At 43.0% G+C, this 20,303-nt stretch overlaps 1 protein-coding gene across 1 annotated transcript in view; it reads right to left on the minus strand.

The window, feature by feature from the left end:
* LOC112219968 (A disintegrin and metalloproteinase with thrombospondin motifs 19) overlaps positions 1 to 20,303 on the minus strand; it is a 123,276-nt gene that overhangs the window by 66,711 nt on the left and 36,262 nt on the right. Inside the window, exons 8-13 of the mRNA XM_042302704.1 lie at positions 19,248 to 19,353; positions 12,665 to 12,805; positions 11,641 to 11,791; positions 6,111 to 6,212; positions 4,315 to 4,460; positions 3,242 to 3,390 (exon numbers count right to left, since the gene is read on the minus strand). Of these exons, the coding sequence (XP_042158638.1) occupies positions 3,242 to 3,390; positions 4,315 to 4,460; positions 6,111 to 6,212; positions 11,641 to 11,791; positions 12,665 to 12,805; positions 19,248 to 19,353 (795 nt within the window). The remainder of the gene's footprint in view (positions 1 to 3,241; positions 3,391 to 4,314; positions 4,461 to 6,110; positions 6,213 to 11,640; positions 11,792 to 12,664; positions 12,806 to 19,247; positions 19,354 to 20,303) is intronic.

Consider the following 20,303-nt stretch of genomic DNA (forward strand, 5'->3'; position numbering starts at 1 on the left):
GAGACAAAGATAGACAGCTCCCTCTGATTGAGAACCACACTCAAAAACAAAGAAATAGAAAACATAGAAATAAAGAAACTAGAATGCCCACCCTAGCCACACCCTGGCCTAACCAAAATAGAGAATAAAAGCCTCTCTATGGCCAGGGCGTGACAATTATCCCCAGTGTATTTATACCTGTGTTCTCTGTTTGTCTGTTACCAGTTCGTTTTGTCCGTCAAGCCTATCAGCATTTTTTCCCCTTGCTCCTTTCTTTTTCTTTAGTTCCTGTTTTCTAGTTTCCCGGTTTTGACCATTCTGCCGGCCCTGACCTCGAGCCTGCCTGCCGTTCTGTACCTTGTCACACCCCCCTGGATTATTGACCTCTTCCTGCCCTGAAACTGCCTGCCGTTCTGTATCTTTTGACTCTGATCTGGATTACTGACCTCTGACCCTTGACCTGTCGTTTTGCCTGCCCCGTTCTAGTAATACACCTTTGTTACTTCGACACTGTCTGCATCTGGGTCTTCCCTAAAAGGTGATACCTTAGCAATGTCTATGAATTTGAAAGTGGTAAAAAAAAAAATGTCCAGAATCCAATTGCCAATTCTTTACCATTCTCAGATGTCCAATGTGTTGTTGTTTTTTGAACTGCAGATTGCTCTTTTAAAAGCTCACGTGGAGTCTGGAATCCTAATGATGCTTTAAACAGAACACCGCTGGAGCAGGGCCAGCTGCTTTCCTCATAAACCCTACACACTCTCTTACATCCTTATCTCGTCACCTGTCAAAATGTTTATGCCAGCGATATGTTTAAAAAGCCAGCGATACGTTTAAAAAGCCACCCGCCTTCGTTTTGGTCTAGCTCGGTTGAGCAGGGGGCCAAGATGTAACTAATTGCGGCGTCGCGAAGCATCTTCCAGACGCATTAATCTCTTACAGTGTTTGACGAGGCTACGTTGTAAACATTCAATCCCCATCTTTGAACACTTAAGCGTGCGTACATGCGGCCCGACAGGTTTATACTGATTTGTGCAATATGCCAGGACTTGGCACCGAGCGCACACTTGGTCTGCATCCCAAATGGGCCCATAGGGTTCTGGTCAAAAGTAGTGCACTATATAGGGAATAGGGAGCCAGTCCTGGTCAAAAGTAGTGCACTATATAGAGAATAGGGTGGCGTTTGAGACACGGGCTTGAGGTCAGAGCTATGCGAGCAGCCTTCCAGCAGCAGCATCATGTTGTACACATGGGATGTCCAACACTCGCTATCTCCCAAATCTCACAGTCAAAGCCAATTTTTACCCCTCTCTGCTCCAAATATGGAGGAATGTGGGATTGGGAGCATCGGGAGCCAGTCTAAATACCTGTTACTTATCAAAGATGGTTTTGATCATCTATATCAACCATGAGTGCATTTGAGGAATGCATTGTATCCGCAAGCTATAATTTAAAGTTTAGTCATTTAGCAGATGTTCTTATCCAGAGAGACTTACAGGAACAATTAGGGTTTAGTGCCTTGCTCAAGGGCATATCGACAGATTCTTCACCAATCAACTCAGAGAGAGAGAGAGAGAGAGAGAGAGAGAGAGAGAGAGAGAGAGAGAGAGAGAGAGAGAGAGAGAGAGAGAGAGAGAGAGAGAGAGAGACAGAGAGAGACAGAGAGAGACAGAGAGAGAGGCCGCAGACCAGGCTCTCAAGAGAAGACAGGCTATGTGCTCACTGCCCACAAAATGAGGTGGAAACTGAGCTGCACTTCCTAACCTCCTGCCAAATGTATGACCATATTAGAGACACATTTTTCCCTCAGATTACACAGACCCACAAAGAATTTGAAAATAAATCTAATTTTGATAAACTCCCATATCTATTAGGTGAAATACCTTAGTGTGCCATCACAGCAGCAAGATTGGTGACTTGTTGCCACAAGTAAATGGCACCCAGTGAAGAACAAACACCATTGTAAATATAACCTATATTTATGTTTATTTATTTTTCCTTTTGTACTTTAACTATTGCAGATCATTACAACACTGTATGTAGAAATAATGACATTTGAAATGTCTTTATTCTTCTGGAACTTTTGTGAGTGAACATGTTTCCCATGCCAATAAAGCCCATTAAATTGAAATTGAATTTGAAATTGAATTGAGAGAGGGACATAGAGACAGACAGAGTGAGAGACAGATAGATAGATAGATAGATAGATAGATAGATAGATAGATAGATAGATAGATAGATAGATAGATAGATAGATAGATAGAGAAATAGAGAGGGAGAGAAGGAGAGAGAGACCCCTTGCCTGATGAAAGGAGCTTTGTGCTCCAGCAGGCAGAGCATCTGTGCAGTGAAGTAATCTAGTGATGTCATCTAGTGAAGTCATCTAGTGATGTCATCCAGAGATGTCATCCAGTGATGTCATCTAGTGAAGTCATCTAGTGATGTCATCTAGTGAAGTCATATAGTGAAGTCATCTAGTGAAGTCCTCTAGTGAAGTCATCTAGTGAAGTCCTCTAGTGAAGTCATCTAGTGAAGTCATCTATTTATGTCATCTAGTGAAGTCATCTAGTGAAGTCATCTATTTATGTCATCTAGTGAAGTCATCTAGTGAAGTCATCTAGTGATGTCATCCAGAGCAGAGAGAGAGAGAGCCACTGGAGAGCCTGTTTGTCAGAACCCAGGTCCAATTACTGTAGCCTGGGGGTGCCGCTAACATGGGCCTCACACACACACACACACACACACACACACACAGGTACACGCACCAGCACGCTCAAACACACACAGACCGGTTTGGCTACCAACTCTACTCCAACAGGCACAATTAGACCAAGAAAGAGGCTTGAGCAAAGCAAGATATTAGAGTTTGAGAGTTAGTGTCTAAGAGAGAGTTTGGTGGTTTAGAGAACTGCACTGCATTAATTGTGAATAGTGTACAGTAAAACTTCAATTAAACGCAGTCTTAAAAAAGCTGCCTGTACCTTTTAATAGCCGGGCATCAGCATTTCAGCAAATAAATGTTTCAAATAAATGCCGGTGTGAACTTCAGTGAGTATCGTAGGGCAAAATAAGATAAAGGAGAACATCATCATTATCATGGACGAGACAGCAGTGTGGTTTGACATGACATGGTCGCCTCAATGAGGCGCCACGAGGCGCAAGGATTGAGGCAACGGTGCTGAAATGCGAAATCGGAGGTGTATGATAGGCAGCCTTTGCAATGGATTTGTTTTGTTATACAGTCTATGATCTAGATATATACCATCATCCATGATGGAGTGCCAGTGTAGGGAGGGGCGATTGAAGGTCTGGCATTGTTGGTCTCTGAAGCTGGGGCTCCCAGCAGGGCAGGGTAGGTTCTCACACAGCCTGTACTGCATCCTGGAGCCGACACAGTCCCGGCTTTTCCCACTGGTCCCAACAGAGACAATACAAAACAAAATGCATGGAATGAAGGTCAAGATCAAATAAGTAAAGCTCCTGTACCCTAGTGGATAAGGTGCGTTAGACCAGTAACTGAAAGGTTGCTGGTTCAAATCCTCAAGCCGAACAGGGTGAAAAATCTGTCCATGTGCCCTTCAGCACTGAATCCCAATTACTCTGGATAAGAGTATTTGCTAAATGACTAAAATGTACTCAAAGATGTAAAGTACCCGGGACTCTACTCAGAGACAGTCATTACAGTGTAAAGTACCTGGGACTCTACTCAGAGAGACAGTCATTACGGTGTAAAGTACCTGGGACTCTACTCAGAGACAGTCATTACGGTGTAAAGTACCTGGGACTCTACTCAGAGACAGTCATTACAGTGTAAAGTACCTGGGACTCTACTCAGAGAGACAGTCATTACAGTGTAAAGTACCTGGGACTCTACTCAGAGAGACAGTCATTACAGTGTAAAGTACCTGGGACTCTACTCAGAGAGACAGTCATTACAGTGTAAAGTACCTGGGACTCTACTCAGAGAGACAGCCATTACAGTGTAAAGTACCTGGGACTCTACTCAGAGAGACAGTCATTACAGTGTAAAGTACCTGGGACTCTACTCAGAGAGACAGTCATTACAGTGTAAAGTACCTGGGACTCTACTCAGAGAGACAGTCATTACAGTGTAAAGTACCTGGGACTCTACTCAGAGAGACAGTCATTACAGTGTAAAGTACCTGGGACTCTACTCAGAGAGACAGTCATTACAGTGTAAAGTACCTGGGACTCTACTCAGAGAGACAGTCATTACGGTGTAAAGTACCTGGGACTCTACTCAGAGAGACAGTCATTACGGTGTAAAGTACCTGGGACTCTACTCAGAGAGACAGTCATTACAGTGTAAAGTACCTGGGACTCTCACACTTGCGCTGGCGTCCACTGATGCCAGTGCTGCAGGTTGGACTGCAGGTTCCCCAGGACCCCCAGGTGCTCCACTCCCCCATGGCTTGCTCCACTGGCACCGCTCTGCTCACACACTCCCCAGCACGACACCACTGTATGAGTACAACACACACACACACACACACACACACACACACACACACACACACACACACTTGAATAAATCACACAGTGTCCAAACCTACAACCCTGTCCAATGACATCATCAAACCCCACTACTGAACAACTGTGAACGCAAACACTCCTGAACCCAACACTAATACAAAACAACGCTGCACTCACAGTGTAACTCGGCCTTGCCGTTGACGAGCTGCTGATTATGTGGCGGCTGATGTGTTGAGCTATGTAAACAGAGGATTCAGGGTCTGATTGAACACTGGCAATCTCCCTTACTCTGGTTTGTGCTCATCATCATTACTATTGACACTTCTGTTGACAGGAAGGAACTCTTTAACGTCAACTTTTCACTGACACAACCCACTTATTACAAGATACCTGAAATAATTCAAACACTGCCCTAGAAGTGGGATCTCACTATTTAATACGTCCTGTCCACTCTGATGACATGTAACATTCTCCAGAGTTCACTGGCCTTATTCAAAGACCCCCCCCCCCAAAAGGTTTCCCAAGGTATGCTCCGGTGATCAATGAAAGCATATTTCTACAAGAGACTGCACTTGAATCTCTACATGGGCTGTTACAGATTATAAACAGTGCATCTAAGGACAAAGTCTCAATAGACTCCCTTCTGTACTTCACTACACTAATACCTAATACTCAACCGTGGCGTACATACAACACGTTCCTGGTGGCGTTACTAGCAGGGTTTACGATGGTCGGGCTCCGCGCGGTGCTCTGCATCATGTTGCCTGTCAGCGTGGATACACAAAGGGACGTGGAGACGGTCTGAAGCGGGGCCAGGGGTTTGCCGTGAGCGGCCACAGCTGGCCCCTTCCCTTGGCCCACAGGCTGTTTCTCATCTCGCTGTTTATAATATATCTCGGAGAGGATGGCTCTCTCCTTCTCTTGTCTCGCTCTCTCTTCTCTTCTCTCTCTCGCTCGCTCTTTCACGCTCTCTCGCTTTCCCTCCCCCCTCTCTCTCCCTCGCTCGCTCTTTCCCTCTCTCTCTCTCTCTCTCTCCCTCACTCGCTCTTTTTTCTCTTGCAGCAACGGCTGCTTGCTTGGGCTCGTGTGGAAAAGATGATTTCATATAGTGAGGCTGGTATTGAGGGACCATATCGTGTTGATTGGCTGATTTTAAGATGATGAAAATGTGATGAATTAATAAAGGCATTGGTTTACGTCCCAAATAGCACCCTATTCCCTAGATAGTCCACTACTTTTGAACACGTCCCATAAGGCTCTGGTCAAATGTAGTGCACTATATTCAGAAGAGATATAAGCATAATTTGGGATGCGGACACAGAGGTAGAAAGGGATGCAATAGAGTCTACCCTGAAAAATAATCAAATACATTTTTTTTTGTCTGAAAAGCTGTATGCTGTAATTATAAACTTAAGTTGTTTCGATATAACAATGGCACAAAACGTCTCAAATAGCACCCGATATAATAAATAGTACACTACCATTTGGTAAAATTTGGGACGCACATTTAGTTTTTCTAATAAAACTTGAATGAAGTCATGTGAAATAGAGCAGTGTCCACAAATGACAGAAGTCCTCCACATGTTCTACACAAATCCATGTTCTGTATCGTATTACATTGCTGTGGTTCTACCTACCTTTCCCGGGTCACACTCTGTGCCATCCATGGGTGGGTCCAGTTTGGTTTTACAGTCCTTCTCTCCATCCACCCGGCACCACAGCCCTGAACACATCACATACTGAAAAACGTACACACACACGCACACACACACACACGCGCGTGCACACACACACAGAAATAAAGTTTATTGACATACATTTTTATGATGCAGTCTATGTTTATTTACTTGAATCACTGTTAAAAAAAAATGATATGCGGTTTACGAAGGACACTCTGTATAAAAACAGTTTTCAATACATAATTGAAATAGGTGTTCTTATTGAAAAAAATAAAAGTATTGGCACTCACTACTACTCTTCACAATGATGTCCATTACATCAAATCAAATCAAACTTTATTAGTCACATGCTTTGAATACAACAGGTGTAGAACCTTACCGTGAAATGCTTTACTTACAAGCCCTTAACCAACAGCGCAGTTCAAGAAGAGTTTAAGAAAATATTTACCAAATAAACTAAAGTAAAAAGTAACACAGTAAAATAACAACAACGAGGCTATATACAGGGGGTACCGGTACCGAGTCGGTGTGCGGGGATACAGGTTAGTTGAGGTAATTTGTACATGTAGGTAGGGGTGAAGTGACTATGCATAGATAATAAACAGCGAGTAGCAGCAGTGAACTAAACAAATGGGGGAGAAATGTAATAGTCCGGTGGCCATTTGATTATTTGTTCAGCAGTCTTATGGCTTGCGGGTAGAAGCTGTTAAGGAGCCTTTTGGTCATAGACTTGGCGCTCCGGTATCGCTTGCCGTGCAGTAGCAGAGAGAACAGTCTAGGACTCGGGTGACTGGAGTCTGACCATTTTATGGGCTTTCCTCTGACCCCGCCTATTATAGGTTCTGGATTGCAGGAAGCTTGACCCAGGGATGTACTGGGCTGTACGCACTACCCTCTGTAGCACCTTACGGTCGGATGCCGAGCAGTTGCCATACCACGCGGTGATGCAACCTGTCAGGATGCTCTCAATGGTGCAGCTGTAGAACTTTTTGAGGATCTGGGGACCCATGCCAAATCTTTTCAGTCTCCTGAGGGGGGAACATGTTTTGTTCTACCCTTTTCACGACTGTCTTGGTATGTTTGGACCATAATAGATCATTGGTGACGTGGACACCAAGGAACCTCTGTGCTTTAGGTTTCAGACCCCTACTAAACTTAATGTCACTAATCTCTCCTGAACAGATGCTGTACGTAAACTGAAGAATCTGTCTCAACGGGATGGAATGCGTCGGATAATGACCAAACAGTAGTTCCGGTGCTTGGGTTTTCATCACTGATGACTCAAAATCATTGGCCACTTTAATAACTGGATCACTAGTCACTTTAATAATGCCACTTTAATAATGTTTACATATCTTACATTACTCATCTCATATGTATATACTGTATTTTATACCATATATTGCTTCTGGCTTATCACTTATCCACTTATCCAAACTCAATTTCTATCACATAAGAACCCAGAACTAAATCACGCAGATGAACTAATTATGCAACATTTTAGTTCTGGGTTAACTGAGATTAACAAACTGTAAATATATCAATGAAAAGCTATTTGTATTGAGAGTTTGCAAGGTTGCAATATAAAACCAATCATCAAGGAATCCTCTTTTGAAGCATGTCTTTCACCGAAGCCTCTACATCTGCCCCAATACATTTAGAAGTATGTCTTTCACCGAAGCCTCTACATCTGCCCCAATACATTTAGAAGCATGTCTTTCACCGAAGCCTCTACATCTGCCCCAATACATTTAGAAGCATGTCTTTCACCGAAGCCTCTACATCTGCCCCAATACATTTAGAAGCATGTCTTTCACCGAAGCCTCTACATCTGCCCCAATACATTTAGAAGCATGTCTTTCACCGAAGCCTCTACATCTGCCCCAATACATTTAGAAGCATGTCTTTCACCGAAGCCTCTACATCTGCCCCAATACATTTAGAAGCATGTCTTTCACCGAAGCCTCTACATCTGCCCCAATACATTTAGAAGCATGTCTTTCACCGAAGCCTCTACATCTGCCCCAATACATTTAGAAGCATGTCTTTCACCGAAGCCTCTACATCTGCCCCAATACATTTAGAAGTATGTCTTTCACCAAAGCCTCTACATCTGCCCCAATACATTTAGAAGTATGTCTTTCACCGAAGCCTCTACATCTGCCCCAATACATTTAGAAGCATGTCTTTCACCGAAGCCTCTACATCTGCCCCAATACATTTAGAAGTATGTCTTTCACATACGTTTCTACATCTGTCAAAATACATTGAGAGGAAGTGAAGGGGGTGGTGTAAAGGAAACAGAAGGTTTAAGGGGCAAATCAAGGCTAGGTCACAAATGGTCCCCTATTCCCTATATTATAGTGCACTACTTTTGACCAGAACCCTAGTGGCCCCTTGTCAACAGTAGTGCACCATTTAGGGAATAGGGTGTAATGTTCACATGGTTGAAGGGTGTAGGGTTTACACAGTTGAAGGGTGTAGGGTTTCCACAGTTAAAGGGTGTAGGGTTTATACGGTTAAAGGGTGTAGGGTTTACACGGTTAGGGGGGTGTAGGGTTTACACAGTTAAAGGGTGTAGGGTTTATACGGTTAAAGGGTGTAGGGTTTACACAGTTAAAGGATTTAGGGTTTACACAGTTAAAGAGGCCAGATGCACCAAGTAGCCACCTGTTGGGTGAAGGACCTCTAACCACATACAGGCTTTACTGTAGGCCCCTAAAACATTTTTAAATGGGCAACCTGTGATTCAAACAACAACACAGTGGGCATCACGCCTACATGCATTTTCACTAATTACACAATCGCAACAAACTCAATGAGAAAAGAAAAGAAAAGAAGGAAAACTGACCTCTTGTTTTCCATTAGCACCTGACAACAATAAAACAACACCTAACATTCTCAGTAAAAAAAAAAAAAACGAATTGGCCCATAAAAACACTTGCAGGCTCTAAATACAGCTTCACAAGCCCAACGGTGGATAAAAAGCTCACGTTCTCTTCAAACCGCTTGTACTCTGGTGGAAAAAAATCACAATGCCATTGGGGGAGGGGGGGTGTTTGGTTCGTAAACACAGCGGTTGCCATGGTGCCTGATAACACAGCTTAATTAATGGGTTGCTTTTTATGAGATTGCTGAGCCTCTGGGGTACAAACGGGTCCACCGCCGAGGCTGCGCCGCCATCTTATCATGACAGGACGCGACGTGAGGAACCTCGATCGAATCTTTGGTAATTCTTTATTTCATTTATCTGTCATCCGTTTAAAAACTATTGTTGGTGATTTATGGTGAAGATTAAGGATTCACTCAGAGCGACTGGGTGGGGGGAGAGTTCATATGGTTCATATGTCTCAGGTTTTTTATGAATTAAAGCTTGAGTGGTTATCGAAACAGCAAAAACATTCCCCCCCGAGACCTCGGAGGAAGTGATTTGTAGGGTTCTCAGAGAGATAGAGATCTGTTCCGTTCGGAAAGGGGGATATGTTCTGGAACTGATGGATGTGGTTGATACCGGTGTCTCCATAGTAACATGGTGACAAACATACAGTGGCAACAGTGCAAAAATAATACTAATTGTATTTCAGTGAGTGTGCTTGTAACATAAGTAGGAATCGATGAAGTCAAGATCGCTTTGATTTCTGCTATGTAAGGGAGTCTATTTTAATTTGAGTCATGTTCTAGTTTTAGAAATATGACGTTGTTGTTGTTGTTGTTGTTGTTATCTTAGTAAGGGGAGAACTTCCGTACACAATCACAAATCTTTGAATGCTCCTACTAACCGCACTAACTGTACTATGTGTGGCGTAAATTGAGTATATTGTATCCTTATTGGTCATAGTATAGATATAGTTAGTATGCCAAAAATCCCGGATGTCGAACTACATTCGCCAAAATATGAAGTATATAAATATGAAGGCCATAATGCAATTCTTCGGAAAATGGGCGTGGCTTCACATTGCTTTCAGATTTGAAGAAAATGGCGGAAAATCCAATGAGAACGGATACAAGTCCAACGAGAACGGATACAAATTCATTGCTTTAACAAATTATGACAAATGTTAAGAGCATTTTGAACAACGTAATAAAGTAATGACTTTCAAATAAGTTACCTTACACATGTTGGCTGACAATTTGTTAGCTATGCTATCCTTATGAACCACATAGCATATCATTACAGCAGTGTACCAGATTGTTAGTTAGCTACCTAATGTTAGTTGTCTACTAATAACTGAAATCTGCCAGTATATTAACTATATGCTATCTCTAACTAACTACCCAATGTTTATTGACTGGATTATTCCTGTCATTCTTAGCTAAGTGGTATTGTCATGTGTGTTCTCAATGGACATTCGGGTGCTTTCGTAAATTCGCTCTGGCTAGCTACTCCGATTTCAGAGCACTCTCGAGCGCAGAATAACTGATGAATATATGCTCAACACCCGGTGAATATGGCCAGTGTTAGCGTAATTAAATTGTTGCCAGCAGCAGCACAGTTAGTCATCAACACTCTAGATAACATGAAAACTGCCTAACCAGCTCTGCTAAGGCGTGTAAAATGATCAGAGTGAATTGTTCTCTAATTTGTGTCTGGAAGTAGCTAGCAAGCTAGCCAACGTTAGCCAGTTAGCTTGGGTGCTTGACTGCCATTGTGAGGCCAGAACACTCGGGTCAACTCTACTCCTCGGGCCAGAGTGTCCAGTGTGGCTCTGAACACTCCCAGAGCGGAACGCTCTGAATTTATGAACTGACAATCTGACAACTCTCTGAATTTATGAACTGACAATCTGACAACGCTCTGAGTTTATGAACTGACAATCTGACAACGCTCTGAGTTTATGAACTGACAATCTGACAACTCTCTGAGTTTATGAACGCCCAGAGCGGTCTCTGAGGGCCCGCTGGCACTCCAGATTGAATTTAAGAACACTCCCAAAGTCGTAAAAAGTCTAGCTAGTAATTCTTATGCTAACAAGCTAGTAAGAGGTTGCATAGCAACAGCATCAACTTCCGGTAGACAGGCAAAGCTCTAGTACGCTCATCTGAAAGGATACCGTTTATTTACAGTACACTAAAATGAACTTATAGTATATAGCATGTAGTATATACTCATTAAGTATGTGGTATACAGTATGTTAGCATGGGTATTCGAACACAGTTCTTGTCTTTAATAGGGGGAAATATTCTCTGAACTCAAAACTAGGTACTGATCCCAACATGCTCTGTTCAGATGTAGGAGGACCTTGCGACGCATCACAGAGGTAACAGAGTATAAGCTGTGCGCTTTTTGAGGCCTGGTGTGCTTGGTGTGCTGCAACCTCATGCAAACCAATGCACCTTCCCCATTGAAATACATTCAGTTGGCTCCACCATTTTACCCTGTGCTGCTCAGTGTGAATGCACCCTTAGAAAAGAAATGGCGCCATTTCCGATGCAGCGATGCAGTTCATGCCTTTTGTAATCGACTCCCATTTCCTAGTGCTTCACTCACCTGCATGTTTTGACAGTGGGAGGCGGTGGTTCCGAAGAGGATCTGACACTGTTCATCTGCCGTGTAAGTCATCCCTGGGTGTTTGAATGGCAGGATCACTGAGTTCAAGCTCAGCGGGTCGGTCTGGAGGAGACAACTACTGGCCTTGGACCTACGACACACACACGTGCATGCACACACATGCACACACACACACGGACACACGGACACACACACACACGCAGAAACGTTCTCTATTGAGTCACTCTCCACTAACCTGGCAAAGAAGTGACTTCCGATTGAGGGCATTTCACGTCACTATGGCAAATACTATTTGAACCCAGGTCTGGGTTCATAAAGCGTCTCAGATTAGGAGTTCTAATCAAGGATCAGGTCCCCCTATCAATATAATCTTATTCATTATGATCTAAAAGGCTAAACTGATTTGTGAATACGGGCCAAATTCCCAGCTACACTGGCTGTACTTTACTACTGTATTATGGTCAACTAATCATCCACAGCTTTCAGCTGTCTCATTCAAACCCTCATTCCTCCAGCAGGTTGGCATTCATTGTCAGGAATCTGAAATGAAGACTTAAAAATAAATATTTTCGTTTTCATGAATTTTTACAACATAGCCAATTTTGACTTTGCAGCTGGCCCATCTATTGAAAATCGCTCAGTTCTCCCTCCAGGGCAAGATTCATGACAATAAATGTCAAGCTGCATTCCTCCACAGCATGACTCTTGTGGCTGTAGTTGATGTTATAAACAAGTCTTTAGACATACATGCATAACGTCACTGGGGAGAGGAGTGAAACCTTGAAGTATGCAGGGTGTCCTGTTCTCTGTGCAAATGGATGACACGTGATAGTGGTAATGGACTTCAAATAACCGATGTGAAAATAATAAATATATAGAACATTATTTTAACCTTTAAGTTGGTCGAACTGACAACCAATTAATGAAATTAAGTGAATTGAAACATAAATGATCGGGGTGAGAAGGAGGAAGGAAGAGGAGGACGAAGGATGGCTGGTTTTACCGGAGGAACTTCTCCACGTCGTCACGGCTACAGCCAGACCAGGAAACATCGCCCAGGTTCTGACCTTTGACCCATTCTCCCGACATGATGTGGAGGCCGTCCGCACACGACTGGTGGTCGTTGTCGTGACTCACACCCATGCTACAGTCACAGAGAGAGAGAAAAAAAAAAACATTATTGACTAAGGTTGCAAAATTCTTGCCTGGGTACCAGTCTGTTTGTGCCATAATGCCACTCCTTAACACTCCTTATCATGCCATGATACCACAATCCAGGCTAGCAAAATCTCTGAAAATATATTACAACTTTTTCCCCCAGAAATCCTGGTTGGATGATTTCTCGAATCAGCAGGGTGTAAACTGTGAGGAAATCCAACATGGATTTCAGAAAAATGTTGCGACACATTACCAGCACATTATCGACATTATCAAACCCAGAGGACAAAACAATACACCCAACCTGGTCCGAGGAGGACACACTAGCATGAAACCATAACCATGTGTCGTTGCCGAAAAACAAGCAAGAGCATGAAAAGCGCTGGGAATTAGCAAATAAACATCGGCACAAGTTCACTCAGTCACGGGTATTAAATACGCCTTGATTCCAGTTGCTGAGGGCAACGAGTCAATGCTCATCTGCTACAGATTTCTGTCTAGAGAGGATAGAGGGAAGGGGGGGATGGCTTTCCATTTGGTTGCATTCTCAAGTGGCACCCTATCCCCTACATAGTGCACTACTTTAGACCAGAGCCCTATTCCCTAGACAGTGCACTACTTTTGACCAGAGCCCTATTCCCTAGATAGTGCACTACTTTTGACCAGAGCCCTATTCCCTAGATAGTGCACTACTTTTGACCAGAGCACTATTCCCTACATAGTGCACTACTTTTGACTAGAGCCATATTCCCTACATAGTGCACTACTTTTGACCAGAGCCCTATTCCCTAGATAGTGCACTACTTTTGACCAGAGCCCTATTCCCTACCATATTCCCTACATAGTGCACTACTTTTTACCAGAGCCCTATTCCCTACATAGTGCACTACTTTTGACCAGAGCCCTATTCCCTAGATAGTGCACTACTTTTGACCAGAGCCCTATTCCCTACCATATTCCCTACATAGTGTACTACTTTTTACCAGAGCCCTATTCCCTACATAGTGCACTACTTTTTACCAGAGCCCTATTCCCTACATAGTGCACTACTTTTGACCAGAGCCATATTCCCTACATAGTGCACTACTTTTGACCAGAGCCATATTCCCTACATAGTGCACTACTTTTGACCAGAGCCCTATTCCCTACATAGTGCACTACTTTTGACCAGAGCCCTATTCCCTACATAGTGCACTACTTTTGACCAGAGCCATATTCCCTACATAGTGCACTACTTTTGACCAGAGCCCTATTCCCTACATAGTGCACTACTTTTGACCAGAGCCCTATTCCCTACATAGTGCACTACTTTTGACCAGAGCCCTATTCCCTACATAGTGCACTACTTTTGACCAGAGCCATATTCTCTACATAGTGCACTACTTTAAAATCTAATTTTTAACTGCACTTCCCCTTTAAAGTGGTTTCATTGGGTCTCTAGTGCAAATGGGAGACAAAAGTCCAGCAATAAAACATAAAGAAACAATGTTAGACATTTTTTGGGAAATTATTTGATGTGAGGATTAAATCAGTGGACCAGGTCATGATTTTTTACTTGAATCTTGACCCCAAACGCCTCCCTGTTTTGACAGCAAAACCCCCTCAGATATTTTCAAAATATTCTGCACTGCATGCATGTCCATTATGTATTTTAAGTCACTATTCAAGTACAAATGAAGCACATTGTCACGTTCTGACCATCGTTCTTGTGTGTTTTCCTTGTTTTAGTGTTGGTCAGGACGTGAGCTGGGTGGGCATTCTATGTTGTGTGTCTGGTTTGTCTATTTCTATGTTTGGCCTGATATGGTTCTCAATCAGAGGCAGGTGTTAGTCATTGTCTCTGATTGGGAACCATATTTAGGTAGCCTGTTTTGTTTTGGGTTTGGTGGGTGATTGTTCCTGTCTTTGTGTTTGTGCCACCAGATAGGACTGGTTTGGTTTTTTCACGTTTCTTGTTTTGTAGATTGTTGTATTTTCATCTTTATTAAAGATGTACAAAACTAACCACGCTGCATTTTGGTCCGCCTCTCTTTCCCCAGAAGAAAACCGTTACACACATATATTATCATAAATCATATCCCATAATACGGAATCCTTCATTAGCAATATATTCCCAACAGTCATCCTTCAGATCTTAGATAATTCCCTTCATGTCTACATTTGGGCTGGTTTCCTCCCCTTTCTTCTCCTTTTTTTCTACAGCATTTCCACAGGGCAAAGTGAGACCTCCTGGGCCTATTGTGAAATCGCATCAGTGGCTGGTGAGAAAAGATCATGTGCATCAAGGGTCACAGAGGAGGAACAAAGCTTCTCTCTTGTAAAAACACTTTGGAGGTGACTCAAATGGAGGTGACTCGCAAGCCTTGTCAGGGACCCAATGGCTCAAGACTAAGCCGGGCCTTTCAGATGCTTTCCTTAACCCACCATTGTCTACAGAGGACATGAACCCATCATTACCGAGGAACAAGTCAAACACTGAGTTAGGAGAGAAATGCACAAAACCCTGCAACTTCTGCAAGTTGTTCAGAAACAACTTCTGCTAAATAATTCCTGTTTGTTTCTCTCAAGTCATCAGACGCTAGCCAGCCTGGAGTCGACATAGGAAGGCTAGAGAGGATGTGAAATTCAGGTTCAGCTCAATATGGAACTCTGGTTTCTCTGTAAACCTTTCACACCTACTGCAAACCTCATCCTCCACATACAACACCCGTTCTGCCAGTCACATTCTGTTAAAGTTCCCTCAAAGCACCCACATCCCTGGGTCGCTTGTCTTTTCAGTTCGCTGCAGCTAGCCACTGGAACTACAAAAAAACACTCAAACTCTCTTCATTAAAAGACTCAATCATGAACACTCTTACTGACAGTTGTGGCTGCTGTATTGTTGTCTCTACTTTATTGCCCTTTGTGCTGTTGTCTGTGCCCAATAATATTTGTACCATGTTTTGTGCAGCTACCATGTTGTGCTGCTGCCATGTTGTGTTGCTACCATGTTGTTGTCATGCTGTGTTGCTATCATGCTGTGTTGTCATGTGTTGTTGCCATGCTATGTTGGTGTCTTATGTCTCTCTTTATGTAGTGTTGGGATGTCTTTCTTGTCGTGATGTGTGTTGTGTTTTATTTTTCATTTTTAATCCCCCGTCCCCGCAGGAGGCCTTTTGCCTTTTGGTAGGCCGTCATTGTAAATAAGAATTTGTTCTTAACTGACTTGACTAGTTAAACAAAATAAAATAAAAACATCCAAACACCACATGCAGATAAAGCAGTCGACATCTGGACTGTGAAGCATCTGATTTGAGGGTTAACGCGACCATTGGTTTTTAATCTCAGTTAGTTCTGCATGACTGGCTATAAATCCCAATGCTCAGGAAGAACATTTTGGGTCACGTCTACTTCATAGTTTTTTGTAGACGTTTTATCTTGTGTTTTAAAAATGGCAAATTCAATGAGGCCATCCAAGCCATTGCAAAGACTGATACTTTGCTATTTTACTCTGAGCTACACAGCTAAAAATACATGCTTTTTTGACTGTCAGACATGTATATTAAGTTTAGTCCCAAATGTATAACAGATGGGATATGCCAAAAGCTATCCGCAAGACCTTTATTTAAATACATTTTTTTCCTTAATCAAACATCAGTTTCAACTTACAGTAACATATCTTGTGACATAACGAATATTTCACTTGATTGTATATTTTTGGAGCAATTATAGGATGAATTCTAATGGCAGTTCAAGGCCATTATTAATCTCTAGTACCTTACAAAAACTACTCAGACCATTAAGGCACATAAGTGCAATATATTAACAAATGATTTTAAAGGTTTATGGAAAAGAAATAGAGTGAAACACAAAATTAAAATGTAGTCAAACGAGAGAGATAGAACGAGAATGTTCACAATAATATTTTGCTATTTTGAGCGGAAGATGATGGATGCTGCATTGGGTGAATATGTGCAATGACCTCATACAAGACAGCCTTTCTTTTGCACCTTGTGTTTGGTGAATGCACTACGTCATGGCTTTCACCTTCCGAAGACAGCTCTGTCATGTGACATGCTACGCTAGCCCTGTGTCATGCTACGCTGGCCCTCTGTCATGCCACGCTAGCCCTGTATCATGCTACGCTAGCCCTCTGTCATGCTACGCTATCCCTCTGTCATGCTACGTTAGCCCTGTGTCATGCTACACTAGCCCTGTGTCATGCAACACTAGCCCTCTGTCATGCTACGCTAGCCCTGTGTCATGCCAGGCTAGCCCTGTGTCATGCTACACTAGCCCTGTGTCATGCTACACTAGCCCTGTGACATGCTTTGCTAGCCCTGTGACATTTGCACTCAATGGTATTGACTCTGTGATTCAATTCTGTGTCATTTCACCCCGACTGCCTTTGGAAAGTGACTCAAGATACTTTGATGTCTTTGAATTGTAGTCCGCATCAGCGTGGCCTTTGTGAAACTACTGCCAAGTCATGACGAACGCGAGCTCTGATCTCTGAGCTCATTTGGCAGAGACAAGTGTGCTCCAGGACTCATCAACTAGTTTTCCTGTTCGCTATCTTGAGACAGATACATCACACACAAACACAGACATACACGCACACACACGTCCCTAGTTTTGTAGGCTCCAATAGCCAACATGTGAATGCATTTAAGTACATGCAGGCAAATTCATAGGAAGACTCGCGTCCCAAGATGCATGCTTGCACATAACATGTCATTAACAATGAAATAACTAGTTAATAATTAGCATTCTAGACTCAGATAACCCCATCTCTGTTGAATCAGTGAATTAGCAGGACCAAACTGGGACAAGCACACAACAAAGAAAGCAACCAACTTCGGGCACTGATCTCACCACCCCAGAGACTTCAGTTTGTCCAACAAATCTACAGACACACACAATTGGATAAACAATAGCTTCCCACACACAATCCAATAAACAAAAAGACAAACTGGAACAGCGGCTCCAGCCCTGACAAGGCACAGTGGTATTTTTGGAACAAAATTCAACCAGAGGATTTTTCTATACAGAGCTAGTGGGGATGATGATGACACACCCTCAGAGGCTTTCATAAGACCAGATGCTACGTTAGCATTAGCGGATCTGCTCACTCTTTCGCTCTGGGGACACCGTGGAGGGCCCTCTAAGGGCAAGTAGGCTCCCCATACCACCATGACTTGACTTGACAGAGCTTTAGTGCTCAATTCAATCCATATCGCGGAAGTTCAGCGTTACTGCGTGATTCAAATTTAAAGGAATGTTCAGCGATACAAACTGAATAGAACTCTTACTCTGTTATCAGGGCAAACAATCCAGTCAGTGTATCTTAGCGATCGATTTCGCTGCTAAATTCAGATACAAAACTACTGCGTAGACTTGTGTCGATAGATTTGTTTCCACACAACTCATTATAATAATAGTAATTATAGATGTCATACCATGTTTGTGAGATAATTAAGTTGGTTAGCCTTTGTGGTGGATATCGCGTTTGTGAAGCGTGAGGTGACAGTTGGTTAGCCTTTGTGGTGGATATCGAGCTTGTGAAGTGTGAGGTGACAGTTGGTTAGCCTTTGTGGTGGATATCGAGCTTGTGAAGTGTGAGGTGACAGTTGGTTAGCCTTTGTGGTGGATATCGAGTTTGTGAAGCGTGAGGTGACAGTTGGTTAGCCTTTGTGGTGGATATCGCGCTTGTGAAGCGTGAGGTGACAGTTGGTTAGCCTTTGTGGTGGATATCGAGCTTGTGAAGTGTGAGGTGACAGTTGGTTAGCCTTTGTGGTGGATATCGAGCTTGTGAAGTGTGAGGTGACAGTTGGTTAGCCTTTGTGGTGGATATCGAGCTTGTGAAGTGTGAGGTGACAGTTGGTTAGCCTTTGTGGTGGATATCGAGCTTGTGAAGTGTGAGGTGACAGTTGGTTAGCCTTTGTGGTGGATAACGAGCTTGTGAAGCGTGAGGTGACAGTTGGTTAGCCTTTCTGGTGGATATCGCGCTTGTGAAGCGTGAGGTGACAGTTGGTTAGCCTTTGTGGTGGATATCGAGCTTGTGAAGTGTGAGGTGACAGTTGGTTAGCCTTTGTGGTGGATATCGAGCTTGTGAAGTGTGAGGTGACAGTTGGTTAGCCTTTGTGGTGGATATCGAGCTTGTGAAGTGTGAGGTGACAGTTGGTTAGCCTTTGTGGTGGATATCGCGCTTGTGAAGTGTGAGGTGACAGTTGGTTAGCCTTTGTGGTGGATATCGAGCTTGTGAAGCGTGAGGTGACAGTTGGTTAGCCTTTGTGGTGGATATCGAGCTTGTGAAGTGTGAGGTGACAGTTGGTTAGCCTTTGTGGTGGATATCGAGCTTGTGAAGCGTGAGGTGACAGTTGGTTAGCCTTTGTGGTGGGTATCGAGCTTTGAGGTGAAAGTTGTGGGAGAGGAAAAACTTGACTCACTTGTGGCCCATTTCGTGAGCGATGGTAAAGGCCAGGTTGAGGCCGTTGTCCTCAGCTAGGATGCATTTCCTTCTCTCGCTGCACATGCCGCTCAGGTAGGCAATGCCTGCAATGGAGAACAGGGGGAAAAAATGGTTGACATCTCTAAGGGCGGAATCCGTGGTCCGGAGGGGGCTAGGCCTTTTCAAACACCTGAAAGACCTTTTTCCTATTTCCTAATTCTCTGTAAATCCTCCTGACTGGTGGTTATTTTTTAAAGAAACAAAGTATGCTTCTCTGCATCTCTTCTAAAAATCTGGGTGAAAGATTGAAAGGAATGTGAGTCTTATTCATTACATTTAGTTCCTGCTTGCTTTTTAATTTCAGCAGGCATGCCAGCTAAAATAGTTAGATAAGCTAGCTACTCTTGTCTTTATTTTTACTATTTTCTACATTGTAGAATAATATTGAAGACATCAAAACTATGAACACATATGGAATCATGTAGTAACCAAAAAAGTGTTAAACAAATCAAAATATATTTTATATTTGAGATTCTTCAAAGTAGCCACCTTTTGCCTTGATGACAGATTTGCACGCTTGGCTTTCTCTCAACCAGCTTCATGAGGTAGTCACATGGAATGCATTTAAAATAACAGGTGTGGCTTACTAAAAGTTCATTCGTGGAATTCCTTTCCTTCTTAATGCGTTTGAGCCAATCAGTTGTTTTTAATAGGGTTGGTATACAGAAGATAGCCCTATTTGGTAAAAGACCAAGTCCATATTATAGCAAGAACAGCTCAAATAAGCAAAGATAAATTACAGTCCATTAAGACATAAAGGTCAGTCAATGTGGAAAAATGTCAAGAACTTTGAACATTTCTTCAAGTGCAGTCGAAAAACCATCAAGCACTATGATGAAACTGGCTCTCATGAGGACTGTCACAGGAACGGAAGACCCAGAGTTACCTCTGCTGCAGAGGATAAGTTCCTTAGAGTTACCAGCCTCAGAAATTGCAGCCCAAATAAATGCTTCACAGAGTTCAAGTAACAGACACATCTCATCATCAACTGTTC

This window comes from Oncorhynchus tshawytscha, linkage group LG20 (assembly GCF_018296145.1).
Source record: "Oncorhynchus tshawytscha isolate Ot180627B linkage group LG20, Otsh_v2.0, whole genome shotgun sequence".
Lineage (NCBI taxonomy): Eukaryota > Metazoa > Chordata > Actinopteri > Salmoniformes > Salmonidae > Oncorhynchus > Oncorhynchus tshawytscha.